General features: G+C 41.1%; 1 protein-coding gene across 5 annotated transcripts in view; it reads right to left on the bottom strand.

Moving 5' to 3' along the window:
* FBXO11 (F-box protein 11) overlaps positions 1-25,883 on the bottom strand; it is an 80,374-nt gene that overhangs the window by 54,010 nt on the left and 481 nt on the right. The window contains exon 1 of one of the 5 annotated variants that reach the window (XM_064164378.1): positions 18,711-18,874. The exons of the other annotated variants lie outside the window; for them this stretch is intronic. Within the exon in view, the coding sequence (XP_064020448.1) occupies positions 18,711-18,717 (7 nt within the window). The 5' untranslated portion in view covers positions 18,718-18,874. Of the gene's footprint in view, positions 1-18,710; positions 18,875-25,883 lie in introns of those variants that run through there. 5 annotated transcript variants of the gene reach the window in all.

The following is a 25,883-nucleotide window of genomic DNA, read 5'->3' on the forward strand; positions in this document are numbered from 1 at the left end:
CATGTCTGAATAGTTTCATCACTATCCAACTGCTTTATGTATTTTTCCTCAGGCATACACACAAAGCACGGTGCTGAGAGACCAAGACAATATGGGGATCTGTGGACAAAACCCAAGTCATTAAACTCCTCTTCTGTTTTACCTACATTTCTCTTTTTGCTTTTCTTTTTTGAAGAAAGAGTAGAAAAACACAGAACCAGACTGAGTGGCTAATATTAAAACATGCCAGGATTTCCCATGGGGAGGTTCCACATCATCCCATGGTTATCGGTAGTTCCCTCTCTACCTCCACACTCCCTAGAAGCCTAAGCAGTTTCATCCTATCCTATTTAGTACTTTGCAGTGTTGATGAAAAGTTAAACGAATATACACAGAACAGACATGCAGCTGTTTGCCTACACAGAGCTGTCAAAGCATTCCTCTTCAGAAAGTTTTGATGTATATACAAAAATACATCATAAAGCATCACAGGTATAGACCTGGAACACATTCAAAACTGCTGATCCACCAGTAAAAATTAACATCTCTCCTCTTGACAAACTAATTTGACTTAGTATGTCAACAGCTTAGGTCAGTCACAATACCTCAGTTAAGGAGGGCTGCCACCTTGTATTATTAATTTATCATGGCTTCTGACTATACCCTTAAAAGGTTGCAGGAATAAAGAGTATTAAGAAGGAACATCGTATTACAAACAAGACAGATGGCTAACATTCAGGTAAACGCTGTATAAAAAATAATCTTATAAGATTATTATCTACTCTAGAGGACAAACTGCTCAAGTATTATTTAAAATAAAAACACTACAGAAGTTCATGCAGCTTACAGTTTTACACAAATAAGCTGAGAAAATATTTAAGCACTGCAAAGACAAATTAAAAAACAATAAAATTCCATCAGAGCATAAGGAGACTTTTTTCATTCTTTGTGAGGGTGACTGAGCACTGGTACAGGTTGTCTGGAGAGTCTGTGGAGTCTCCAGAGCAAGCCCTTTCAAAGGCAGCCACGGCTGCTAACATGGCTTATCTGACCTACAAAGAGGTAATAAGCAGAATACCAGCTCAAAGGGCCCTTCTATGTATTTTTGAAGGTTAACCTAAGGAGCCCAGGCTTCCCACATAGTCAGCAAAAGAAGAAGATGCCACTGGAGAACAATTCATTAATTGTTCGACTACAGCATCCTCATCAGGCAGGTAACAGCTTTCTCATTCCTGCTGTACATACCAAGACTTCCAGTAGTTACTCTCTAGATTTCCTACTACATGGCCCCAGCAGTGCATTGAAGCCCTAAACCTTGCTTTTACCCAAGGAATGCCTTGTTATAAACCGCAAATTTGTAGCGCATTAGCATGTCAAAAACCTCAGACCATTTTCGCTCACCTGAGTACTCCTCAGATTCAAAAATCCCTCAGTCCCAAACATTCTGACATTAGGATATGAAGACAGACCATAGTATTTTCAAGTATATATGTGTAAAACTATCCAGTTTTACATAGTTTATACTGCTACATAAACATGGTGGGTTTTTTCCCTACACTGGCAAGTGTGACTACATTAAACACAGAATCTGTATAAAAATTAATTTTGTCAGCAAGAAACATTACAAAGGAATAAAAATATTCCAGGTTAAACCAAAACACACTCAGCACAGTAATTTCAAGATTTGACTAAAGTACTAAAAATATAGCTTGTTAAAGTGTCATGCAGTTACAGAAATCCTTCTTTTCTTAGATTTCCATAACACATATATTTCCTCATTTCTCCCCAACTGTTTGACTCAGTTCCATGTTATTATCTTTTTTTCCTTTTGACATTCTGGACAAGGAACACCATTACAAAGCATTCTGACCAGGGGTTCGGCTGTAAAACCTCATAAGGTACCTCTACAAACCTGACCAGGCAAGTGAATCATCACCAAGACTTTAGTTGTTTGTTAATAAACACGGTGTGTTTGTAAAGGACTATCAAACGATGAGGTAACAAAGTTTAGAGTACAAGCAATCTTTATACAAAATCGAATCCTGATGAGTAACTGACAAAGCATCACTTTGAATTGCTGTAATTATATCTACAGAAAAAAAAACCCATATACTTCAATGTCTGCAGAAGTGTTAAACAGGAAGACTCAAGCTGCTCCCCACATTATTCTTCCAAAGAGTATCTGTGTTCAGTATGAAAAGCACACACAAAGACAGCTGAGCACAAATCATTAAACTGCTGCCTCATTTACACTGCTCAAACTTGGTTATAAGACCAAGTTATAAAAGCTTTTATTACAGAGGCATAGAAGAAGATTTATCCTTCACCACTGGAGTTGAGAAAGAAAGCGAGATGAAGTCCAAGACATCCAACAAATCTTCCTTAAAAGAATTAAGATTTCAAAATTAAGTGCTAGGAGAAGAGCAATCATAATTTCCAATCTCCATGCAGAAGTAAAACCCTCTCAGGGGCACAGCAACCTGAGCAGAGGCTCCCAGTCCTACTAGGCACATAACTCTGGGCTGTACATGCTGAGCTTTCCATGGATGACGAAGGATAGGCATCCAGCCGAGGTAACTGCAGCAAGCTACACTTCCTTCACATCCCTATCTTGTGTTCTTCCAGTCACAGAATCATAGAATCAACCAGGTTGAAAAAGACTTCCAAGATCATCCAGTTTGTGCCAGGATGGATGATACACTTGACTTAAAAGTGCCACCTACATCAGGATGATCTTCAAAATAGTATCGCCTCCCTGTATCTTTCATCTGCAATGAAATACTTGTACTACTATTGTATCTCATCCTTGTATAAATCTCTAAATAACCTTCTGGTGCATAAGAGATAATTCATTCTTCTTCCATATTCTTCTCTTAGGCTCTCTGTGATTAATAAATAAAGATGTGCTATTGTGCCAAATCATCGTTTCAAGGGTCTCCGCAACTGTAAACTGAACACATGCTGGCTGAACACACTGAAAAACTCACCTGCTAGACAAGTTCACACCAGTTAGAAAACCAGAGTAATAACATATTCAACCTCCTACACCTTCACTCTAAATTACAGTCAATTTGCTAAAAGTGAAGCCACACGCAGTTGCTCTTCTTTACAAAGTACGCTCTCAAACTAATGAATCTACAGGCTGCACTAAGATGCTTATATAACTCCAGCAAATTGAATTTATTTTCCTGGCCCTGTTTTCTGCCAGTCTTTATAATTGTTGTCTCAGTTTCAGTTTCCTTCGAGTCATTCTGTGTCACAGTTTCACGTGTTCTGAACTTACCAATCTGACACACCTCTCCACTACTCAATTGTTCCACTCTTATTCATTTGCAGTAGCACCTGAGAGACAGCCAACTTAGTCACGTCAAGTATTAGAAGCAGTGGAGGGGGGGGAAACCCCAAACTTACTCCGCAGAGGTCAAGTCTGCAAGATAGACTAGAATGGGACACAAAAAAGGAACCATCCCGAGTTTCTTTCACACAGGCTTATATCTGTTTATTGACTGTGAGGCATTTTGGGGCTATGTGAACACCCCCATCTCTCTGTCCTTGCTGTCTTGTTCAGCCATCTCTTCTCCTAGGTGATCATCTTGGGAAGATGGTCACAATTTCAGAACTCTGCCCTCAAAGACTTGCTTGAAAGTGATGGAGTGAATTCATACCTAGCTGTTGCCACCTCAAGATACTTTACCCAATTCACAAGCACATAAATGATTAATGTTCCAAAAGTAGGTGGAGAGGTTTTAAAGATGCTGCTGCTTATAGTCTTTCAACTGCTGCATCTTTTAGACATCACTACTGCACAGCTGGGGTAGAGTATGTTCTACAAACTCCTTTGAATTTCAATGCCAGTGAAAACTGTTGGTGACAGTAAAGAGTTTCTCAGTGAACTACAGTTTCCAGTGTTTGATCTGAATTATTTTTTCATGTGCTAATGCTTAGCAGATCAATCCACTACCAAAGGTCCTTAATTTCATTAACCACACTCCACATTTTTCCTTAGCAAACTAGTGAACTATTGAGTCATGCTCATAACTGTGCAGGTGAAATTCTCTCACCATCCCAAAGATAATAAAAGTATCTTGATGCCATGAAAGCACACGTTTCAGAAACACCACCCCAAACGTCTTTGGGCACCAGTTAAACTTGTGAAGAAAACTCACAGCCTGTAGCTTCTCTATGCTCTCAAGTAAGAGCTGGACAAGTGGGCATTATTTAAGTACTGTGAAACCTAATGCTTCCAGCCAGCAAGGCTAGAAGGCAAGCTACTTTGAAATACAGATTACACCTTAAGGAACCCTGTCATTGTACAGTAGCTAGCTGACAATATCTTTTTCCCTAGATATCACAGCATATGCCACCAATGATGACTAACAAGTAAGGAGCACGAATAAATTTTGGTGCATCAGTCAAACGATGATTGAAAAACTATAAAGCCTGACATCAAATCAGGCTGCTATCTTTGAAGTGCAATACTTAAGTCAGTGAAATATTTCATGTCAGTGCTGTGTGAATTTCTGATACTGGCAGAACATGAGAAACAGGCCACAGACTGAACTATGAGGAAATGAATCTTTATTTTCAGTTGATAGGCACAATGGACAGTAGTAGAAAGATGGACTGCACTACCTACAATGATACTCTGGGAAAATAATACTGTAGTTGGTAGGGTCCAGTTATAACCAGTAATTAACATGTAAACAAACCCAAAACTTCACCATAGATGTCTCTTTCCATTAGCAGACATATTTCAGATATGATTTCAAAATATATAATATTTACAGAAACATTTCCAGGGGAAAAAAAATCGATTTTGTATCTCAGACTGTCAAAGGACACCTTCTTTGGTAGAAGAAAGTTCAAGACCTCTGTCACAAAACAACAGCTATGCATGTGTGTATGAAGATACCAGATCATAAAAACACATCTTAAACTCTGAGAAGGGTCCAAGCCTGCTTCATTCTGCTCCTGAACTGCAATGGTATAGGGATAGTGAATGCCAACAATTCAGATGCAATCGAGCGCTAACCACCACTTTTAAGAATCAAGAGGTTTGTACTGACCATCTAGCATCTTCTAGTCAAAGAAAGCCTCTCTAAAAGGAAAACCTGCATGCAAAATATTTACAAACTGATGATACCATCTTTTACACAGCTGCCCACATGGTGCATCCACTTTTTCAGCAGACCAATGCCCATCATGGGGTAGTTAGATTACAGAGAGCCATCTCAGGACAGCGGATCACACTAAGTTCCAATTCCTATGCATACAGAATGTACAGGACACTGTCCACTTGGAAGCATAAACTACACTACACCATTAGATCCATCCATCTGTTGTAGTCAAATTACAGGCACAGCCACAAGTAGACTGAAGACCTTTATGCACACAAAAGAATCCTTCATGAGTCGTTCTTAAATCACAAGCATTCAAACATTTTTAGCAAATAAAACACATTTTGTGTATTCAACTTGAAGAATGCCACATGGGTCACGAACAGAGTTAAATCCTGCTTACTAAATCAGTGTATGTTTTCCTCTGCTGAAATAAAACATACAATACTTGTCAACTATTAATTATACTCCATCCAGAAGGGCATCCTCAGATCTTTGATCATTGTTTGTTTTTCCAACAGCAAAACTGGAATATTCTAAGTGTTTTAATATGTATCAAGGGTATTTTATAAGTGCACTGAGCTTTGCCATGTTTCCCTCTGTTCTTTGGCTAAGAACATGAAATATGAGTCATCTTTGTTACATTCAGGCCCAACATAACCACAAAAATTGTCTTTAAGATGTATTCTAAACAACTCCGATTGAATTCTTGAAATGTTTATACTTGAACTTTAACTGATTTTAAACCCAAACTGTTCATATTCTATAGATTATACAATAGCACGGAGTAGAAGATACAAAACAGGAGGAGCACCAAGTAAACAACCAAACACAGTCAAGGGATTCTATCACTCATATAAATGCTGTGACATTTCCTCTGAGGACCAACAAGCAAGACCCAAATTCTTGCATGAGACTACTAATAAGATCATGGAAAAGAAAATTGATAACAAACAAACAAAAAGGCCCAAACACTCCACCAACCAGTGGCCAAAGTTTAGGTTATATTTTTTCTTTAAATAAATATTGTATTGGGCTGTTAGTCTCATCATCATTAAAAATAAAAGTTCTGTAAGGAAGAAAAAAAAATTTCAAGTAATAAAACAAAAAAAAAATTTCTTTGTTCAGTACATCCTCCAATTCTTCTGAATGGGGGCTGGAGAGAAATTACTCAAGACAAATTTAAATATTCCCATTTCCTATTAAGTTCTCCTGTAGTTTGAGCTGAACAAACTGCTATTCATATTTTTTCCCCAGCCACACGGAACGAGTTCTCTGTCATGCTAGTACCTTCATTGAGATGTGGGCAATACAGGAGTCTGTACTGCTCGACACAAAAACGTCACCATGTATGAGAAACAGGCCTTACATACAGGCAAGAGGCTGACAGCTCCTTTAAGCAATACACATATATCTATTACTTTTAATTAAACATATAGAGAAGCAATTCAGACAGATCAGGGTGTCCATCCGGTACCAAGTAAAGCGTACAGCAATTACATGCTACATACTTTCTGGATCAAATGCACTCTTCATATGCAGTTACCAGAATGAGAAAAATTAAACATTAAACATTTATAACAACCTAGACTGGGAGAGTAAAAGTCATGTTTAGAGCTCAGACTAGATTTACTGCCAGGCAGTAAACTGCTGGATACATATAATTAAGCATACACAAAACTGTATTATGCTAACAAGACTTTAAGAGCTGCAGTTACATAAAAGAGTAAAAACCATCTTTCACTGCAGCAAACTCTTCTATATTCCAAAGGTAAGAACTATTTGTGCTTATATATGGTGCCATCTATGAGAAAATGTCAGCACTCCCTCTAAGTCAAGAGATAAAGTAATAGGTTCAGAAGAGTTTGTTAATCATGTCTCACCCTTGAGAGCTAGCCCTCTCAAAAAATAAGTTGTGCAGTTTGGCTACCTCAGCTTAGATTTTTTTTTGGCTAAAGAGAAAAAAAACTTTTAAAAATATCTTTTGACATGTTTATAAAACAAATGGGGAAGGAGAAAAGCCTGTAATGAAGGACATAATCCTCCATGGATTGTGGCTGAAGATTTGCAAACCTTAAGCTACAACAGCATTGGGAACGGAAGAAAATCACACAAAGAGAAAAATTCTAGAACCAATACAGCAACAAAACTGCCAGCAACCAAGTGCCAAACAAGATCTGGTTTGGTGTCCTTCATGGACAGAGTGGCAGACATCTTGAGTAAAGAGCAGTTCAACATTAGTTTTCACCTGCTATAAAGCCAAACCTTACTGTGAAGTGGTTGCTTACTGTAAACACATAAGAGTTCTGGTTTCTCAACAAAAAACAGACTTGAGATAAAAAGGGGGAGGAAAAAGCCATACCACCATCACATTCTCCCCACTCATCACCACAAATGGCATTTGAGATAGTAGACCAATGTGTAATAAAACATAGTCAAAAACCATTTCTAAAAAAACCCAGTAACTGTAGGACTCCACAGCCTCTCCCTTCCATAACGGGACAGCCTCAGACAATCGCACACGGTTGCCAACACAAAGCTGTCTCTTGTGTATCTCTCAGGAAACACCGTACCGGAGTAAAGATCAAAATCAAGGCAAGTAATGGACTTAAACATCTCAAAACACAGATGATACAAAACAAATCTTTTATCAGAAATAGCTACACTGGAAGTAATTTTTAAAGTGCCACTGAACTTTGCCAGTATAAATGAGTACAACAGTTCGTTAGTGACATTTTGGGTACTAAAAAATGTCCCTTTTTTCATTCCAAATCATTATAATTTTTCAACTTGATTTTTCAGATTGAAAAAGTACAGAGAACTAAATACATCATCTTGGAAATTTAAAGACACTACTAAAGACAAGTGAAAGCAAATAAAAATAAAACAACAAGAAACAACTTCCCATCAAATATCTGCTTTCACTGAGCAAACAACATAATTTAACAGGACAATTCTACAGAAAATTTTAATTCCAGACTGTTCTCTGAGCTACACATAGCAAGGTAGAGATGCTTCAGATACGTTCTACTGCATGCCATAAGACCCCAACCTTAACAGCTTGGGGGACCTTATGAATTATTTCTGATACTGGAAAGGTACAATCAACACTGAGGCAGATTCTGTGACCAAACCAATGTCTCCCACCAGCACAAAGTCAATAAATACCTGCTGCACATGTTCCCTTTAATGGTCTCTGGTCTACTGGATGTGCTAGAAAACTGGGGAGATGTGGACACCACACACAAACACCAGCTATCATGATCTTTATAAAGGTCCTTTTAGAGCATCCAACAGCTGGTTTAAGTCAGAGCAGAGAATCTATTGTGCCAGTCCAGATCATGAACACTAAGAACCATAATAAAGTTAAGCTGTTTCCTGCCCTCAACTCTTAGTGTACCAGCTGGTTTTATGGGATGAACAAATAATAGAAGTTACTTATGCAAAAAGATATCCTGGGCTCGCTGAGGCTTCCTGAATCCAGTAAACTATAAACTCAATCCTGATCATCAGAGAATCCAACCAACTAAACAAGAAGGAACTGATAAAACTATTCATAGCATTTCAAACTAAAAATTACATCTTGCTGGAGTGCCAACTGCAGTGTTTTCTTCAGCTACTTATCTTCCCAACAATTAAATAAACCCAGGTAGTCCTCCTCAGACAAAATTAAGTTGTTTGTGGGGTTTTTCCCCGCTCTCTGCTCACAGCAATGTGTCCATATAACCAATAACCATTAGGACTTCAAATGTCCTTACTCAAAAACCTGTAAGTTAAAGCTGCTATAGAACTAGCAGAAAACCTAAACATTTCAATCTTCCACGTGACCTTTTCTGTGGTCTGTTTCTCAACATAAAGAACTCTTTAGTATTTATGCTTTCCCAATCTAACACCACATTTTGGTATAAACATAGAACTTTCTTGAGCTATACATACAGTTCAGTGCACCCACAGACAACCCGTATGGCTTCACAATTGTCACATTACTGGTTTATCCCCAAACCACAAGAAACATCCTGTGAAGAGGCTGAATGCAAGATATAGAAATGTAATTTATTCTCACAGAAACACACACTGATCCTCTTGAGATTTTTAAAGCTAATTGCACAAACAATTAAAGCAATTCCTACCCTTTTCTTCACCCACTAATAAGCTCTGACTGACATACAGTGGCAAATTAAAGAAAACTCTGCCAGATGAAGCAAGGCTCAACTCTGCCAGCTGCCCCTCAGAACACAAGTTGTTGCTCCAATGACAGATGGCCATACAGCTCACGTGGCAACTCAAGACTGGCTCGAGTTTTCAGCCTTGCATAATTACCTTAACATGCTAGCCTGAAAGATTAAAGCACCACCACAAGCATATTTTGAGCTGTTCAGTGATCCTTGCCTTCAACAGGGATCAGCTGTGAGCACAGCACAAATAACTGGGAGCAACAACTCTCAGCTCAACCAATATAAGCTGAGCATCAAAATAAGTCCGGAAAGCAGAATGGTATTGTACCAAGAGAAACCATACAGTTCAAAGTAGACTACTAACTACAAGAACACATGATAAAGTTAAACCAATTTAAGGGCATAACACTGCCAGAAAGAAGAGCACAGATCTTCTTCTACTGGCTCACTCACACAATGGTAAGTGATTGTACAGGTGCACTGTCACTGAAAGCAAACAACAAAGAAAGAAAACCCCTTCTGGTGACCAGCTCAAACCAAGAGTGAAGCTATGCCTAGACTTATCCAGCGACTTTGGGCAAGTTTCATAATTTCTTTACACTTTTGTTTCCCACTGCTGAAGTTGGAACAATGGTACGTCACTACATCCCAAGTGTGCAATGAGGACAGCCACAGACAACCAAAATGAACATACGAGTCTATTCTTAAAAGTTATTAAAAGAGTAATGTCTTATTTAATTTAAGCCCTTAAGACCATTAAGTCTTTTACAAAGACTAACAAAAATTTCCTCTAGGTGTGAGGACTTTGCTAGCTAGGTTTGAAAATACTGTCTCCACATACATGAAAAATATCTGATGGGAGGTGGAGGAAGAGGCATGCCTTGAGAGGAAATATAATTTATCTGTATTAATAGAAAACAAGCAGGCTCATCTTTTTTTTTTTTAACTGATCTACAAAACTAGCACAAGCAGGATTTGTGGGTATCAACTTTTCAAATCTTGCTACTCTGATCTGTCCTTCTTTATCCCTTTCTCAAAATATACTTTGATTTTACAAGCTAACAGAATCTAAATTAATTTTCTGTCATATATTCAGCTACTTCTGCAGTACTGAAGAAAGACTATATATCAGAAATCTTTCGAAAGAAAACTTAAGCAAGCTCAAGCAGCTCTCCCAGCTGCCATAATGCACATGTAGAATTTTGTTACTGCAAAACACAACCTGTGTGTCAGCAGGATCCTACATACAAATATTAAGAAAAATCAATACTGAATGTTTAACACACAGTATATACAAATAATTTTACTGACAACATCTGCATAGAAGCATCAGAAAGATACTAGAACAGACTGCTTTTTCAGTTTTTCTTACTATTTAAAGCTTGCTCATTATGAAAGTGGCAATTATTTCCACTCCTCAAATGACAGAAACAGCTGAAAATTTCTGCCTTCCCCAGCCATTACAGTACTACTTCAACAGACTCTATCTGTTTGTTAATAGTGGTAGTCCAGAGGAATGCCGGAGGTCAACCTTGTTGCTAAGGAAGAAACACTGGGGTGGCACCCAAAGTATATTTAGTCTAAAAATCACTGTTCCCAGCAACCTGGGATTTCAGCATACTCAGTGTTTCAGCTACTGTTCTTGATTTCACATGATTGTATAACATTTCTAAGTCTTAACCAAAAAAAAACCAAAACCCCAAATATTGGCAGCTCACAGCGCTCTTTGTGATCTTGGTCATTAAGATAACAGGAATAAATGAAACAAACTATGCAGTCAGTCTGCTGGGAATTATCCAAGAACATGCTATTGAATCCACTCTTAGAATATCAGTGGACAGCAGGTATTGCTCGGTAGGTCTTTCAGCTTGAAAAGTTAAACCTCATGATTTTTCCATACACTATCTATTTTTAGCTTCTACTGTACTAATCAGCTTAAGAGCAAACCACAGCAGAGTGCAGGCTCAAATCTTCAGTTTCTTGCAAAGTTATAAAAAAACCCTCCAGAGACTGAAAAAATAATGAAATGAATCACAGAATTGTCAGGGTTGGACAGGACCTCAAGGATCATCTAGTTCCAAACCCCCTGCCATGGGCAGGGACTCCTTCCACTAGATCAGGCTGCCCAGAGTTCCATCTAGCCTGGCCTTAAAAACTCCCAGGAATGGGGCTTCCACCACAATAGAATCATAGAATCATAGAATCATAGAATCAACCAGGTTGGAAGAGACCTCAAAGATCATCCAGTCCAACCTATCACCCAGCCCTAGCCAGTCAACTAGACCATGGCACTGAGTGCCTCATCCAGTCTTTTCTTGAAGACCCCCAGGGACGGTGCCTCCACCACCTCCCTGGGCAGCCCATTCCAATGGGAAATCACTCTCTCTGTGAAAAACTTCTTCCTAACATCCAGCCTATACCTACCCTGGCACAACTTGAGACTGTGTCCCCTTGTTCTATTGCTGGTTAACTGGGAGAAGAGGCCAACCCCCACCTGGCTACAATGTCCCTTCAGGTAGTTGTAGACAGTAATAAGATCACCCCTGAGCCTCCTCTTCTCCAGGCTAAACAGGCCCAGTTCTCTCAACCTCTCCTCATAGGATTTGTGTTCCAGGCCCCTCACCAGCTTTGTTGCCCTTCTCTGGACATGTTCCAGTACCTCAACATCTTTCTTGAATTGAGGGGCCCAGAACTGGACACAGTACTCAAGGTGTGGCCTGACCAGTGCTGAGTACAGGGGAAGAATAACCTCCCTTGTCCTGCTGGCCACACTGTTCCTGATGCAGGCCAGGATGCCATTGGCTCTCTTGGCCACCTGGGCACACTGCTGGCTCATCTTCAGCTTACTATCTATCAGTACCCCCAGGTCCCTTTCCTCCTGGCTGCTCTCCAGCCACTCAGTCCCCAGCCTATAGCGCTGCTTGGGGTTATTGTGGCCAAAGTGCAGAACCCTGCACTTGGCCTTGTTAAATCTCATCTCATTGGCCTCTGCCCACCCATCCAGCCTGTCCAGGTCCCTCTGCAGGGCTCTCCTACCTTCCAACAGATCAACACCTGCTCCTAGCTTGGTGTCATCTGCAAACTTACTGATGCTGGACTCAATGCCCTCGTCCAGATCATCAATAAAGATATTGAACAGGACTGGGCCCAGCACTGATCCTTGGGGAACACCACTTGTGACTGGCTGCCAACTGGACGTGGCACCATTCACCACCACTCTCTGAGCTCTGCCATCCAGCCAGTTCTTGATCCAGCACAGAGTGAATCTGTCCAAACCATGAGCTGCCAGCTTGGCTAGGAGCTTCTTGTGGCAGACAGTGTCAAAGGCTTTGCTGAAGTCCAAGTAGACTACATCCACAGCCTTCCCCACATTCACCAGGCGGGTAACCTGATCATAAAAGGAGATCAGGTTGGTGAGGCAGGACCTGCCCTTCCTAAACCCATGCTGGCTGGGCCTGATCCCTTGGCTATCCTGTAGGTGCTTTGTGATGGCACCCAAGATGACCTGTTCCATGACCTTGCCTGGCACTGAGGTCAGGCTCACAGGTCTGTAGTTTTCTGGCTCCTCCTTATGACCCTTCTTGTGTATGGGAATCACATTGGCCAGCTTCCAGTCTTCAGGGACCTCTCCAGTGAGCCAGGACTGCTGATAAATGATGGAGAGTGGCTTGGCCAGCTCAGCTGCCAGCTCTCTCAGCACCCTAGGGTGGATCCCATCCGGTCCCATGGACTTGTGAGGATCCAAGTGACTTAGCAGATCCCTTACTGCTTCCTCATGGATTAGAGGGGGACTGTACTGGTCCCTGACTCCATCCACCACTTCAGGAGTCCAGCTGTCCTGGAGACAACCTGTCCCACTAGTGAAGATTGAGGCAAAGAAGGTGTTAAGCACCTCTGCCTTTTCCTCATCCTTTGTCACTCTATTCCCCTCTCTATCTAACAAGGACTGGAGGTTGTCCTTGGCCCTTCTCTTGCTATTCATATATTTAAAGAAACACTTTTTATTTTCCTTGGCAGCTGTGGCCAGCCTGAGCTCCAAGTGGGCTTTTGCCTCTCTAATTTTTCCTCTACAAGACCTAGCAACCTCCTTGAACTTCTCCTGGGACACCTCCCCTCTTTTCCAAAGGTGATACACTCTCTTTTTAATCTTTAATTCCTTCAGCAGCTCCCTGCCCATCCAGCCTGGCTGCCTCCCTCCTTGGGCAGCCCATTTCAGTGTGGCAATTGGCCTTAAATTAGATTACCACATAACACCAATATTAAAAATGTCATTAATTTTCCATTCTTCCTTTTTTCCCCACTTTTTTCCCCCCAAGTAAGTTAACATTTCCTTTATACTCACTTTTTCTTTTCAGCCTAGTTGTGGGAATCATAGCTAGCAGCTATAATAAAGTAAGAAGACCATAAAAGATAAAGTGCTTATTTCAATGATGGCATGGCCAATATATTTTCCTTTAGAATTACATATTACAGTTATTTTGTCTATAACTGAAAATCATCATTATTTCACTTCTTATTCTTCTATGGCATTCAAAAAATAAATCTAGATGAGACAGAGCTGTCACAAGACATTATTTCTTGTTAAAGCTTTGAACATTAAACAAGGTGAGATGTTCAAGTGTTCCTTTGACAAAATGGGAAATCCAGTGTCACATCGATATGCACTATGAGAACTTCATCTCCAGAAAAGACCTTCACTAAGACACCCACTGGATTCACCCAGGTAAATCCAGGCCTTTTTCAGTTACTGCAACCCTTTAAATTAACATAAAACTTGATGATGTCAAGCATCCATAGTGATGCTGTCAAGTGTATCAGCAGATTATTACCACAAGCTGCTGATCAATGAGCAGCTACTGCTGAGAAATTTGGCAAGACATGAAAGCATCTAAACTCATTTTCAAAAGCCACCTGGAGTCATGCAGGTATTACCCTGTAACACAATCACACTCATTCTTCTTCTAATCATCCAGACAGTAACAGTAGCCCAAAGCATTTCTCTCTTGCCATCCCAGTGATGCTTAGCTAGCTAAATGACTGCACAACTTGTGCTGAAGAAGGTTTTCACAAGGACAACCTAAAGCATATGCCTCAGAGGCTCAATTGCTATGTAGCTTTGCAGAGAGCCAGAGTGGAAGCTTCAAATGGATCTGAGTAAAACAGGTGGCAGAAACTGCTAGTCCTCATTCTCACATACTGCAACCACCACAGAACTTCAGTCTTGCCACTTCACAAAGCCATAGAGTTCAGCTATCTCCTATCTATCCATGATCTTGACTTGGACAGCTGCAGTCAACACAGGTCAAAATGGAATTCTGAATAACTGATCTTCAAAGACTGTTGAAAAAGGCAAATGAGCACAACCTTTGTGTCAACAAAGATGGCCACGGATCTCACCTTATTCAGATGAAAGTGAAGTGTAACATCTTGCCAAAGACCAATATAACAACCATTTAAACAAAGTCAATGTCCTTCTTCCTTCAGGGCAGCAACCATCAACTGAAACAGCTACTACACACAATTTAAACAACAACTTTTAGGTCATATCTACCTGTTTGGTCTCTTGCTTTCCCAGTAGTCAGAAAAGGCTTATTTAGCTAAAAATATTCTATTTTGTCCACAGCTCTTAGAAAAAAATATTTAAATCAGAAGTTTTCCTTTGCTTCTGCAGCATAAAGTTTTCTCTTTTCACAACTATTTATTTCTATGAGGACTACAGACCCCATCTTGAGTACTGTGTTCAGTTTTGGGCTCCCCAGTTTAAGAGGGACAGGGATGTGCTGGAGAAGGTCCAGTGGAGGGCTACAAGGATGATTAGGGGACTGGAGCACTGCCTGATGAGGAGAGGCTGAGGGAGCTAGGACTGCTTAGTCTGGAGAAGTCTGAGAGGGCACTGAATAACTATCTGAGGGCTGGTTGTCAGGAAGAGGGGGACAGGCTCTGCTCTCTTGATCCCTGTGATAGGACATGGAGCAATGGATGTAAGCTGCAGCACAGAAGGTTCCACCTCAACACGAGGAGGAACTTCTTTACTGTAAGGGTCACAGAACACTGGAACAGGCTCCCCAGACAGGCTGTGGAGTCTCCTTTAGAGACCTTCAAGGCCCATCTGGATACATTCCTCTGTGACCTGAGCTAGATTATGGTCCTGCTCTGGCAGGGGAGTTGGACTCGATGATCTTCTTGTGTCCCTTTCAAACCCTGGCATCCTGTGATACAGAAAGTCTGCACTAGTCTTATGAAGACTGAATTCTCAGGAAATGAAAAGTCACACCTTTCCATTCACTTTCTGAAGCACAAGAAGCTTGGGAACTGTCAGCTTCACCCAATACCTCCTAAAAAACACCCCACTGGCCAAATAAGAATGAAAAATGGGAAGGAAGCTTTATTTGTCATATACACGTAGGATCAATCACACAGTAACTGACCAAACAAATTCACCTGTGGGAGAAGGGGAAATGAGGTAGATTTGAGAAGCAGATCTGAGTTTCTCTTTGGGAGGCTGAGAAATTCAGTAAGGCATCAAGACAGAGTGGCAACATTTGCCTCCTGAAGAGTATTTTTCATATGCATTTAAGCAGAATTTTAGATTTTTAGTAACCACTGATGAACCAGACTGGATAGCCATGTATTTACTGTTGCAAAAATCAAACTTCAAATAAGAACTAAGCAACTAAAAAGAAAATCAAGTTCTACCTTTCACACCATCTTAGATCAAATTCCAGTGTAATTTGTGGTCAATAGGAATCATTCAGTGAACTTTGAATCAGAACATCCAAAAGCATTAGTAGAATATTAGAATTATTTCAATCACTATGCATCTTATGAAAAAAAATCAAGCCTACTTCTTTAAAACTATAGCAAAATAACTGTGAAATAAGTAACTTACTTGGGGTGATTTAAGATGCACTGAAAGCTTTGATAACTTTTTCTAAAGAAAAACACATCTGACAATTACAGCACTTGACTGACTTTCAGAGTGGTATCTTCATAGTATTCACTCCTTCAATAACATATGGTCTCAAAAACAGTAACAACACAGGAAATGGTGACAAAATCCTCATCTTACTGTTATATAGATACACTCAAACTAGCTTGGGGACAGAAACTACGTTATTATTTTAGCCAAAGCACTCCAGCAGGTCTAACAATCCATGTGGAGAAGGGAGTGTCTTCAAACGGTGTAATGAAAGAGGGTCAAGCTAACTCAAATTACCTTCCATTTGCCACAGGCTAAGAGCATACACATGAACAATTACTGTGAATCAGATACCACAGATCAGCTGACATATGGTAACCTGTCATCCTGCAATAACCTGTCCAAATACAAAGGCAGCTTGAAATTTAGATTGGCTGTAGAGCTACAACTCACCTCTATTCAGAAAGTGAGAGGCCAAACTGAAAATAAGCAACAGAAGAGAACCTACAAAATCAGAGCCCTTAAGGCAAACAGGCTGTTTTCAAACACTACAAACTGGGATTACCAAAAGGAAATAGTTACTGTAACATGACCTGTTCACATTAACTAGTCCTTTGGTATAAAATCACACACACAACATGATAACCATGAGATAGCACGTTCAGTTTTTGGGCTGGTCTGAACAGCTGTTATTTAAAACAAGTGTAATAATTCCAAGTATGGTTGTTAATTTTGCCTTATAATGGCAATTCACAGTAAAAAAATAAAACAAACACATTTTTTGTTTCCCAGCCTCGTTTCCAGGAGCGCTTGTTTCCTTCTGCTGTTACAAGGATAGGATCTAGAGAGTTCTCCAGCATATAAGGAAGACTATTCTTTCAGGGCCCTACAGCAACAGTAACCCACATATGCTCTTCCTATTCACCCCCAGCACTTTCCCAGGCCAAAAGCAATGTTGGATAAGCTGAGTTAATTTTTAAAAAACAGTTTTCACTAATAATTGAAAAAAAAAAAAAAAATCAAACAACCAACCCTAATCCAAGCTCAATGAAGTCAAGTAAGATGAAAAAAAATGTAAGGAAAGCCTTACATACTCATCAACACTAGATCTGCATTCACATGGTAGAGCCAGACAGCTGAATCAGATTTTTGGAACACAGAATCAGTTGTGCAAGAAGATAAACAATACTGGAATGCCAGTAATATTCAGGGTGTACTGGGACAGTATTTCTATATAATTTTGTTGAATAAGTAGAATCAAGAAAATACTGCCAATTATGAGAAGAAAATCTGGAACCCTGAGCAACAATTTTTTTCAGGACAGAAAACAACTATGCAGCAGTTTGAGCTCCTCGGACAAAGCAGTGCCTGAACTCTTACACTGAAGACATCAGGAGGGAACTGACAAACCTGGCAGTGGAGTGGAAACTGCAGGTTTCTGTTACAACGAACAGAAGGTTTCATTGTATGTATCATAGCACGTATCCTAGAATAGCCACAGCAGCATTTCGACAGCTCCTCTCAAATGGACAGGACCATTGCCAGTCACTCTGCAAGGCTCCAGTCTCACATGACAGTTGAGCTGATCTGACTATTAGCCGCAAGGAGAGGGCCAGTTGCATTTCTCCCACTCTCAACTGTGTACCTGGTGACTACTCTTACACACCAAACTCTGCAGTTAGCTAGTTCAAAGAGCTAAACAAGCACAACATCCTAGTCAGATTGTTCTGGAGGCTTAGCTTCCATGGTGACCCAGTTCAGGGAGCTACAAATGCTGGCACAAGACAGGGGCTAAAAGAAGGAACCATGGGATGACCCTCATTAGAGCTACCAGGTTTTACATTTACTTAGTTATCGTGCCAAAACGCAACTAAAGTAAGTATCTCAGAGGAGAGAATACTAAATACTCCCTAAAAGCCTACTGAAAGCAGCGTATGTTATGAGTGTTCATTTGTTCCTTGTCTGTGAACTTCCAGCTATGAACAGATGAATAACATTTTAAGAACAGGTGACAGCATAAACAGCAAAACTTAAACCAATAATCACAATAACCACTATTCAAGTTATCTTTTAAGAAAGTAGTCCATTTTCAGAGGCTCTAATCACCTCAAAAAAGTTCACAAAACTTTTCTAATAGGAAATGCTGTTTAAATGATAAGTTACTCTGGAGTGTCTACATCTAGATCTTGCTCTCCTCCTTTACATGATTTTAGAAGTCTTTTTAAAAGCATACAAATATATTACAAAAGTGATATTTTATAGATGTTCCGTAGTTTCAGTGTATTATTTAGTTTGCTTTTCTTTCCTCACCCATTTCATCAAGAGCTGAAGGACTAAAATCTTCAGTTATAGTCAGATTCTAGTTTAGCACCGTGAACAATAACAAAAATCACAATGTTTGCTTCCCCTACTATTCAACTGCTGAACAGACAAACATAACATAAATAAGAAACAAACAAGAGCACTTAATAACCAGAAAACTTGAGAGGATTAGGCAATAACAAAATCAACTTAACAAACCTTTCATTTCTCCATTTCTGTTAGTTCAGTCATGCTTTCCTCTCATCTTTCCTTTTATTGTCCACATATTGCACAGATCTATTTTATTTTTCCCACATCCCATTAACACATAAGGCCAAAACCAATTTATCAGTGCAACTTAAAAATCTTAGAGCACAACTACCTCCTCTTCCTAACAGGGCAAACAGCTCACAGCCACAAGCTGTAAGAGGAAGTTTAAGGAACTACCACAGATGATCCACATTAAATCACACCTGGGGCACACTTAACTCCCTCTACAGTAACCAGCCCTGCAGAAAAGGACTTGGGGGTACTGGTTGATAAGGAGCTGGACAAGAGCCAACAATGGGCACTTGCTGCCCAGGATGCAATTTGCCTTTTGAGCTGCATCAAAAGAAACATGACCAGGAGGTCATGGGAGGCGATTGTGCCACTCTGTTCTGCTGAGACCTCACCTGGAGTACTGTGTTCAACTGAGGGGCCCCCAGCACAAGAGGGCTGTGGACCCTGTTGGAGCTGGTCCAGAGGAAGGAGATCGAAATGATTACAGAGCTGGAGCACCTCTCCTGTGAAGACAGGCTGAAAGAACTGGGACTGTTCAGCCTGGGGAAGAAAAGGCTCCAGAGAGACCTTATAGCTGCATTTCAGTATCTGAAATGGGCTTACAGGAAGGCTGGAGAAACAGCTTGTAGCAATAGGATGAGGGGCAACAGTTTGAAATTGGAGCAAAGTAGATTTAGGTTTGACACAAGGAGGAAGTTCTTTACAATGAGAGTGCTGAAATACTGGAATGGGCTGCTCAGATATCTCTGAGGTCCCATTCCTGGAGACACTCAAGATCAGACTTGTGGCCCTGGCCAGCATGACCTAGTTGAAGGTGTTCCTGCCGACTGCAGAGGAGTTGGACAACACGACCTTTGATGGGCCCTTCCAATCCAGTGCAATCTGTGAGTTGCTTTTTCTGCCCTTGCTGATCCCTTTGCCTGTGACCTAGTCTCCCCAATGACACCACCCTGCACAGAAGTGTTGGATTATTTAACATGATGAACAAACATGCTCACACAGCAGCCATTCTACATGGGCACTGCAGATTCAGCACTTGCTGGGCACACCAGATTTACCATGCTGGTGAGGAAACTGCCCATGTAAAGCAAGCTGCAAGCCTAACGTTCTCAGGCAGCTGCTGGGCTGACAAAGCATTCACAGCACTCCAGTTCTATGCATACACATTCATTGTTCCATATCCAGCACACATAGTGTTTATAAACCTTGATGCCCTGCACACCAACAGTTAAAGCCTGACACATGTTGGACAGCTTTGGTCTACTCTGTAACTGTGATTCTCCCAGGCAGTACCAGAGCAAGAGTAGGGGAAAGAGCTCAACTTTGCCTCAAAGCAGAAAGATACCAAATACCTCGCTACAAAAAAAGATACTGAGGCCCTGGAGTGGGTTCAGAAAAGGGCAACATAGCTGGTGAAAGGTCTGGAGAACAAGTCTGGTGAGGAGTGGCTGAGGGAATCAGGGCTGTTTAGCCTGGAGAGGAGGCTGAGAGGAGCGAGACCTTCTGACTCTCTACAACTCCCTGAAAGGTGGTTGGAATGAGGTTGGTGTTGGTCTCTTCTCCCTAGTAACAAGTAATAGGAAAGAGCAAATGGCCTCAAGCTGCATCAGAAGAAGTTTAGGTTGCATATTAGAAGAAGCTTCTTCCCTGAATGGGTTCTCCAACCTTGGAACAGGCTGCCCAGAGAGATGGCTGAATCTCAATCCCTGGAGGCGATTCAAGACAGGGTTATGGTGCTGAGGGACATGGTTTAACACCAAGGCTTGATGGAATTAAATAATAGTTGGACCGAATTATCTTAAAGGTCTTTTCCAACGGAAACGATTCTACAATTCTATGAAATAGACCAGGAGGAGACCTCACTACTTCTTTACTTAAACCACTAAAGTTTTGTCACAGAGAAGCTAAATAAAAAGATCCAGTATACTTCAAGCAAAGAATAACAAATGTTAATATTCTTATGAATGACCAAAATACAACAAAACTATGGACAGTAAACATTACTATGTATACCAAGAACAAATATCCTTGATTTTGATCTACCCAAATCAAATAAAGCCTTAATATAAATTTAGGCACTTGTCCTACATGAAGGACAACAGTTACCCAGACACTCCTTTGCACTTGTGATCCAGAATCAGACTTTGGGAAACAGAAGTTGTGCTTGCACTAACAAATTTGTGGATCCTAAAATTTATCTGTAAGGTAGACTCTGAAAACTTTTCATTGCAGAGAAAAGGATTACATATGTAAATACATATGTATATGTATGTGCATATTGTATATATACATTTATATTATATATATATACATACACAAACTATGACATATTATACATATATATATATATGTAGAATATATTTTTTATATATGTATGTGTGTGTGTCTAAGTGTCTCTTTTCCTAGCCTAGGACTCTCTTTTAAGGAATATGGAGAGATCTGAATGAGATGTCTTTCTACTGATGCCTCACTTCTTGCCCTAAAGGATGATCCTACAAAAGCCGAAACAATTTATTTTGATGCAAGTCTAGTCACTTGTTTCCATGAAGAGTTAATTCAGTTGTTATAGCCCAGCACACATCAATATAATCCTTCTGGTGTATACATATTAAAAAAAAATAAACAACAAACATGCACATGCTTACAGACATGCACTTGAAATAGGGCCAAATAAAGACTGTTTAACTTTCCTGAGATATTTATCTCAACATTACAAAATTCAAGCTTTGTGAGCAAGAAATCTACTGGAGCTTAGTTTCTACATGTTCATGTCTTCCACAGCCTAACCTACTCTTCCTCCTAATACTTTTAAGCCCTTGTGTCCCCCACACAGAAAAATGACTGACTCAATTCTGCTGACAGACCAGCTGGTTTCTGCTTCTTTGCATGGGTAGAAAGGGTAAATTTTAAGTATTTTTCCCTCATTGTCTTCTTCCTTTGCCCAGCCAATATTTCCAAAAAAAAAAGAACTTCACAGTTCTTTGTCAAATCTGGTTGAAATGAGCTAACAAGTTCAGAAGTTGCAGACTGACAGGCAACCAGACTGTATGGGTGTCTAAATCTTGTTCTCTTTGGAAAATAGATTGTGGGGAGGCTGGGAAAGCAAACTTGCAAGGTAGGTTTCGGACTGTATTAAATATGCCACAACTCCAGAAGTATTAATCCAACTTAGCCAAATCTAAACAGGAGCTACCACAGTCCCACAACACCCACAGGCATTCAGTGTTATCCCTTCCCTTATCCTGGCACCCGTTCCAAAACTCAACCTGTGGCAGAAAAAAAAAAAATTTAAATAGATAAAGCAGTCAGCGTATGGCCCAGGCAGCTCGAGAGCCAGCTCACTGCCTTGTCACATGGACACCTCTACCACGTAAGAGGAACACACAAGACTGTGGCAGACCCAGCTGCCATGGTGCTACACACCTGGTACTTAACAACACACAGGATCTGATCCTAAAAGCGCTTAATACTGGATGTGAAAATCCGAACCTCATTAGGACTATATCCAGTAATGTGTGGATGACAGAAAAAAGTACAGACACTAGTGTAGCTATCACTTGGAGAAGAACAGAAACAAAAAGGAAAAAAAATCCCAATCACCATATGTGATAGCTCTGAGGTCTTAGATGCACCCTGGACAAGATTTAAAAAAAAAAAAAAAAAATAAAAACATTGTCTGCCTTTGTCTTCTTCCTAAGTCTGTAGGCAAACCCATACCCTCATGGAAAACAAAATACAGTAGTATAAGCCAACACAGGAAAATTTAAACACAGACATCACCCAATCCAGATTCCCCTCTGGGTAGACCATTGCCCTAAAGGAAACTGAAGGACACATCTATTCTGCATCTTTCATGCAGAATTTCAAAACCACAGAATAAACCACTGGCAACCCCACTGGAGACTGGGGATAAGTGAAGAGGGGGAAGGTAAAACAGCATTAGCACAGTTTAGCCAGAGTGGCTCATTTAGATGGAGGAAAGTGTGAAGAGCAGAACATAAGGCAAAACATCTTGGGAAGTATATTCTGATGATATCTTGGCTTGGTACAACACAGTGAGTTTGGGGGAGAATTATTTTTTAACTGAAAAAAATTCTGATCTCCCTTCCCCGCTAATACAGGTACAACATCATTGTTTGTCACTGCATAATATCGATGGTATGATTATGCATTCATTAGTTATATTCATACTGCATATATAAAATGCATTAAAATAAGACTCACTTTGCAGTATAAAATACAGCTCTGTATTATTTTTAAACCCTTACAAGGCATCTTTAATGAAAGACTTTTGTAAAATCCATTTATTAATGGATTTATTTTTATTACTATTTATTAATAACAAAAGTCATAACTTGCTTTCTACCCAGTGGAGAAAATTTAACAGCTGTTACACACTTGCAAAACGCTGTCTACTTACGCAGCATTAAATAATAAATAAAGCTCAAGATGTAGCACACATTTCACTAAGCAATCTACTTTAATGGTGTGAAATAAGAAGTTCCAAAGATTAACTGTGTGCCGCACTATCAACCCTGTTCCATGATATCTGTACTTTTAAGTACTGTGCTGTAATATGAAGAAGGAAATTAATAATAACCAAGAATAATTTTCATTTAATCACATCTGCACACACATTATCTAGCAACATTTTTTTAAACAGCTGAACAGAACAGTGAGTTGGACAGAAATCCTTTCCAAATAACTTGCACTGTTTCTTTTGTACAGCCTTTTAAAAGATGACCTATACTGCTTGGGAATAAAGGTGAAAAAAGTCACTACTGTCTTGTGTGGCATTAGTCTAACCCCAGTACACTGTCTTATAATTTAGTAGAACTATTCACTCTTTACAGCAACAGCCCTGCACAAAGTCATCGAAGTCACAGGTAAAACTGGCCTTAGCTTCCTGAGATAGTGGATCAGACCTCAACAATGCGAACTGCACTAGAGACACCCCAAAAATGTACATATTTAACTAATAACAAAAGACCTTAATGATGTTAGTACATTTTTGGGCGAGTCAGCCCTGGAGCAACTGACCTTCAAAAACACAAGGAAAAAGCTAGCTGTGATCCATATGGAACAGTAATTTCAGCAAACTGTGGAATATGATTCTGTTACAATTTTATCACCACTGAGTGATAAGCAGCAATGAACAATATACCAAAAAAAAAAAAAAAGGCATATGGAGGTCCACAAAACGTCAGAGTAATACAAATAAATTGCGGCATATTTTAGAAGAAAAAGTTTCTGCCTCTACCTTAAAAAAAATTAATAACACATGCACAGTTTGAGACAGAGAGCCCAACGTAAAACTGAATAATCACAGCGTTTAATCTGCAAGCACACCTTTCCAGATGTGTTTCAGAAGTCATATTTTCTTCTGATTAAAAGAAAAAAATAAACAGTGGGGTTGAAAAAAGTCCAGTATTCTGCATACAGAACATCGATGACCAAAATCCTCAGTGCACATCACTGAGGAAGTTCTTTTCATTGTTTTTAAGTTGGTTTTTTTTTTAACGTCAGTATAGCAGAGAATACATTTTAATTATGTAATTACTGAAAATTTTGGAAGGTTTACACAAGACCCATAATTGGGCATAAGACATCACATCCTCTGGTTATATACACAGCAATCTGGTCTGGGTAACATTCCTTGCTCTGACCAATGTGTGCGAGGAGAGGCGGGGGAAGGAAGGAGGGGGGGTGTAAATGAAAATTAAAAATACTTCCTCAAATTAGATTTTCTTTCCTTCATTTTCTTAAAATGTTTTGATTGACTAGAATGGATTAAAGTATTTATCACAACGTATCTGGCAGTTAGAATACCTTGTTCTCGATGTGATATCCTAGATACTCAAACAAAAGACATTCGGATGACAATGAAGGCTTTTTTTCTTTAATTTTAGAAAGACACTTTTACATCTAGAACTGCACCACGGATCTGTCTTTAACATGCCTGAGTTGTGACAGCCAATGCATAAAAAATTAAAATCCAATCCACTAGATAAGACATGCAAAATGTCTCCTCCAATCCCACCCCCATCTCGCCTTCAAAAAAAAAAACCACACACACCAGCCCTGCACATACGGAGCACACGCACACTCGCACCCCCAGAAGCCATCATTTGGGGCGACAATAACAGGGCTGAGGAACTGCCACCCCCTCGCCCCCATGCCCCTCCCCGTACCCCAGCACTAGCGAGCACGCTCCGGGTTCCATTAGGGCAGAAATCCCACCTCGCCGCTTCCTCATCCCCTCAGACAATGGTGCTTTCCCCCATTAGCTCCAAATTGTCAACATTTTTACTCTAGGCCTCGGCGCGGGCAGATCCGCCGGGCAGGGCTGGAAGTGCTGGGGGGCCGAAGCCCCCGTTCTGCTCTGGACGGCTCAGGGTTGCCGGGTGCCGCGGCGAGGGCGGGCGGGGGGCGGTGTGGCTGAGGTAAATAAATGGCCGATGGGCCGCGGCCCGCGCCCCCCCACCGGGCGCTGTAACCGAAGCCAGGGCGCCGAACTGCGCAGCAAACATTGCGCGGCGCGGAGGGCCGTGGAGGTTCGGGGAGACGCGGGCCACCGCCCCCGGACACCATTTCGCGAACAGCGGCGGGGAAGGTGTCGGCGCAAGTTGCCCAGCACCGGCGCCCCCCCTTCCCCCGGGCGCCGTTCGCCCCCCCCCCCCCCCCCCCAAGCTCTCCTCCGCGTCACCTCTCCCCTCTGTCGGCCTGAGGACCCAGCCTGCCGCACCCCTTGGGTAGGCACTGGCTCCCCTGGGCGAAGGTGACTCGTCTTCCCGCAGCCCCCAGGGACGGGGCGAGGGGTTCGGAGCGAGGCGGGGGAGGGTGTTCGATGCGTTCCGTCCCGGAGGGCTGGCGGCAATCGGCTTGCCCCCCTCCCCAACAGGCGTAGGAACTCGGCTGGGGAAGGGGCTGAGCCCCCGCCTCCCTCCCGCTCGGCGGCAGGGCCCAGCGGCCCCGAGTCGGGGTAGAGCCCAAGCCAAACAAAGCGCGGCCTGAGCGGGAGCCAAGGGTGAAGCAGCCTGGGCTTTTCCTGCCGGTGCCCGGCCGGGCGCGGCTAGGCCCTGCGTCGTCGCCGAACCCCGCGCAGGCCCC

Source organism: Pogoniulus pusillus, chromosome 25, assembly GCF_015220805.1.
Source record: "Pogoniulus pusillus isolate bPogPus1 chromosome 25, bPogPus1.pri, whole genome shotgun sequence".
NCBI lineage: Eukaryota > Metazoa > Chordata > Aves > Piciformes > Lybiidae > Pogoniulus > Pogoniulus pusillus.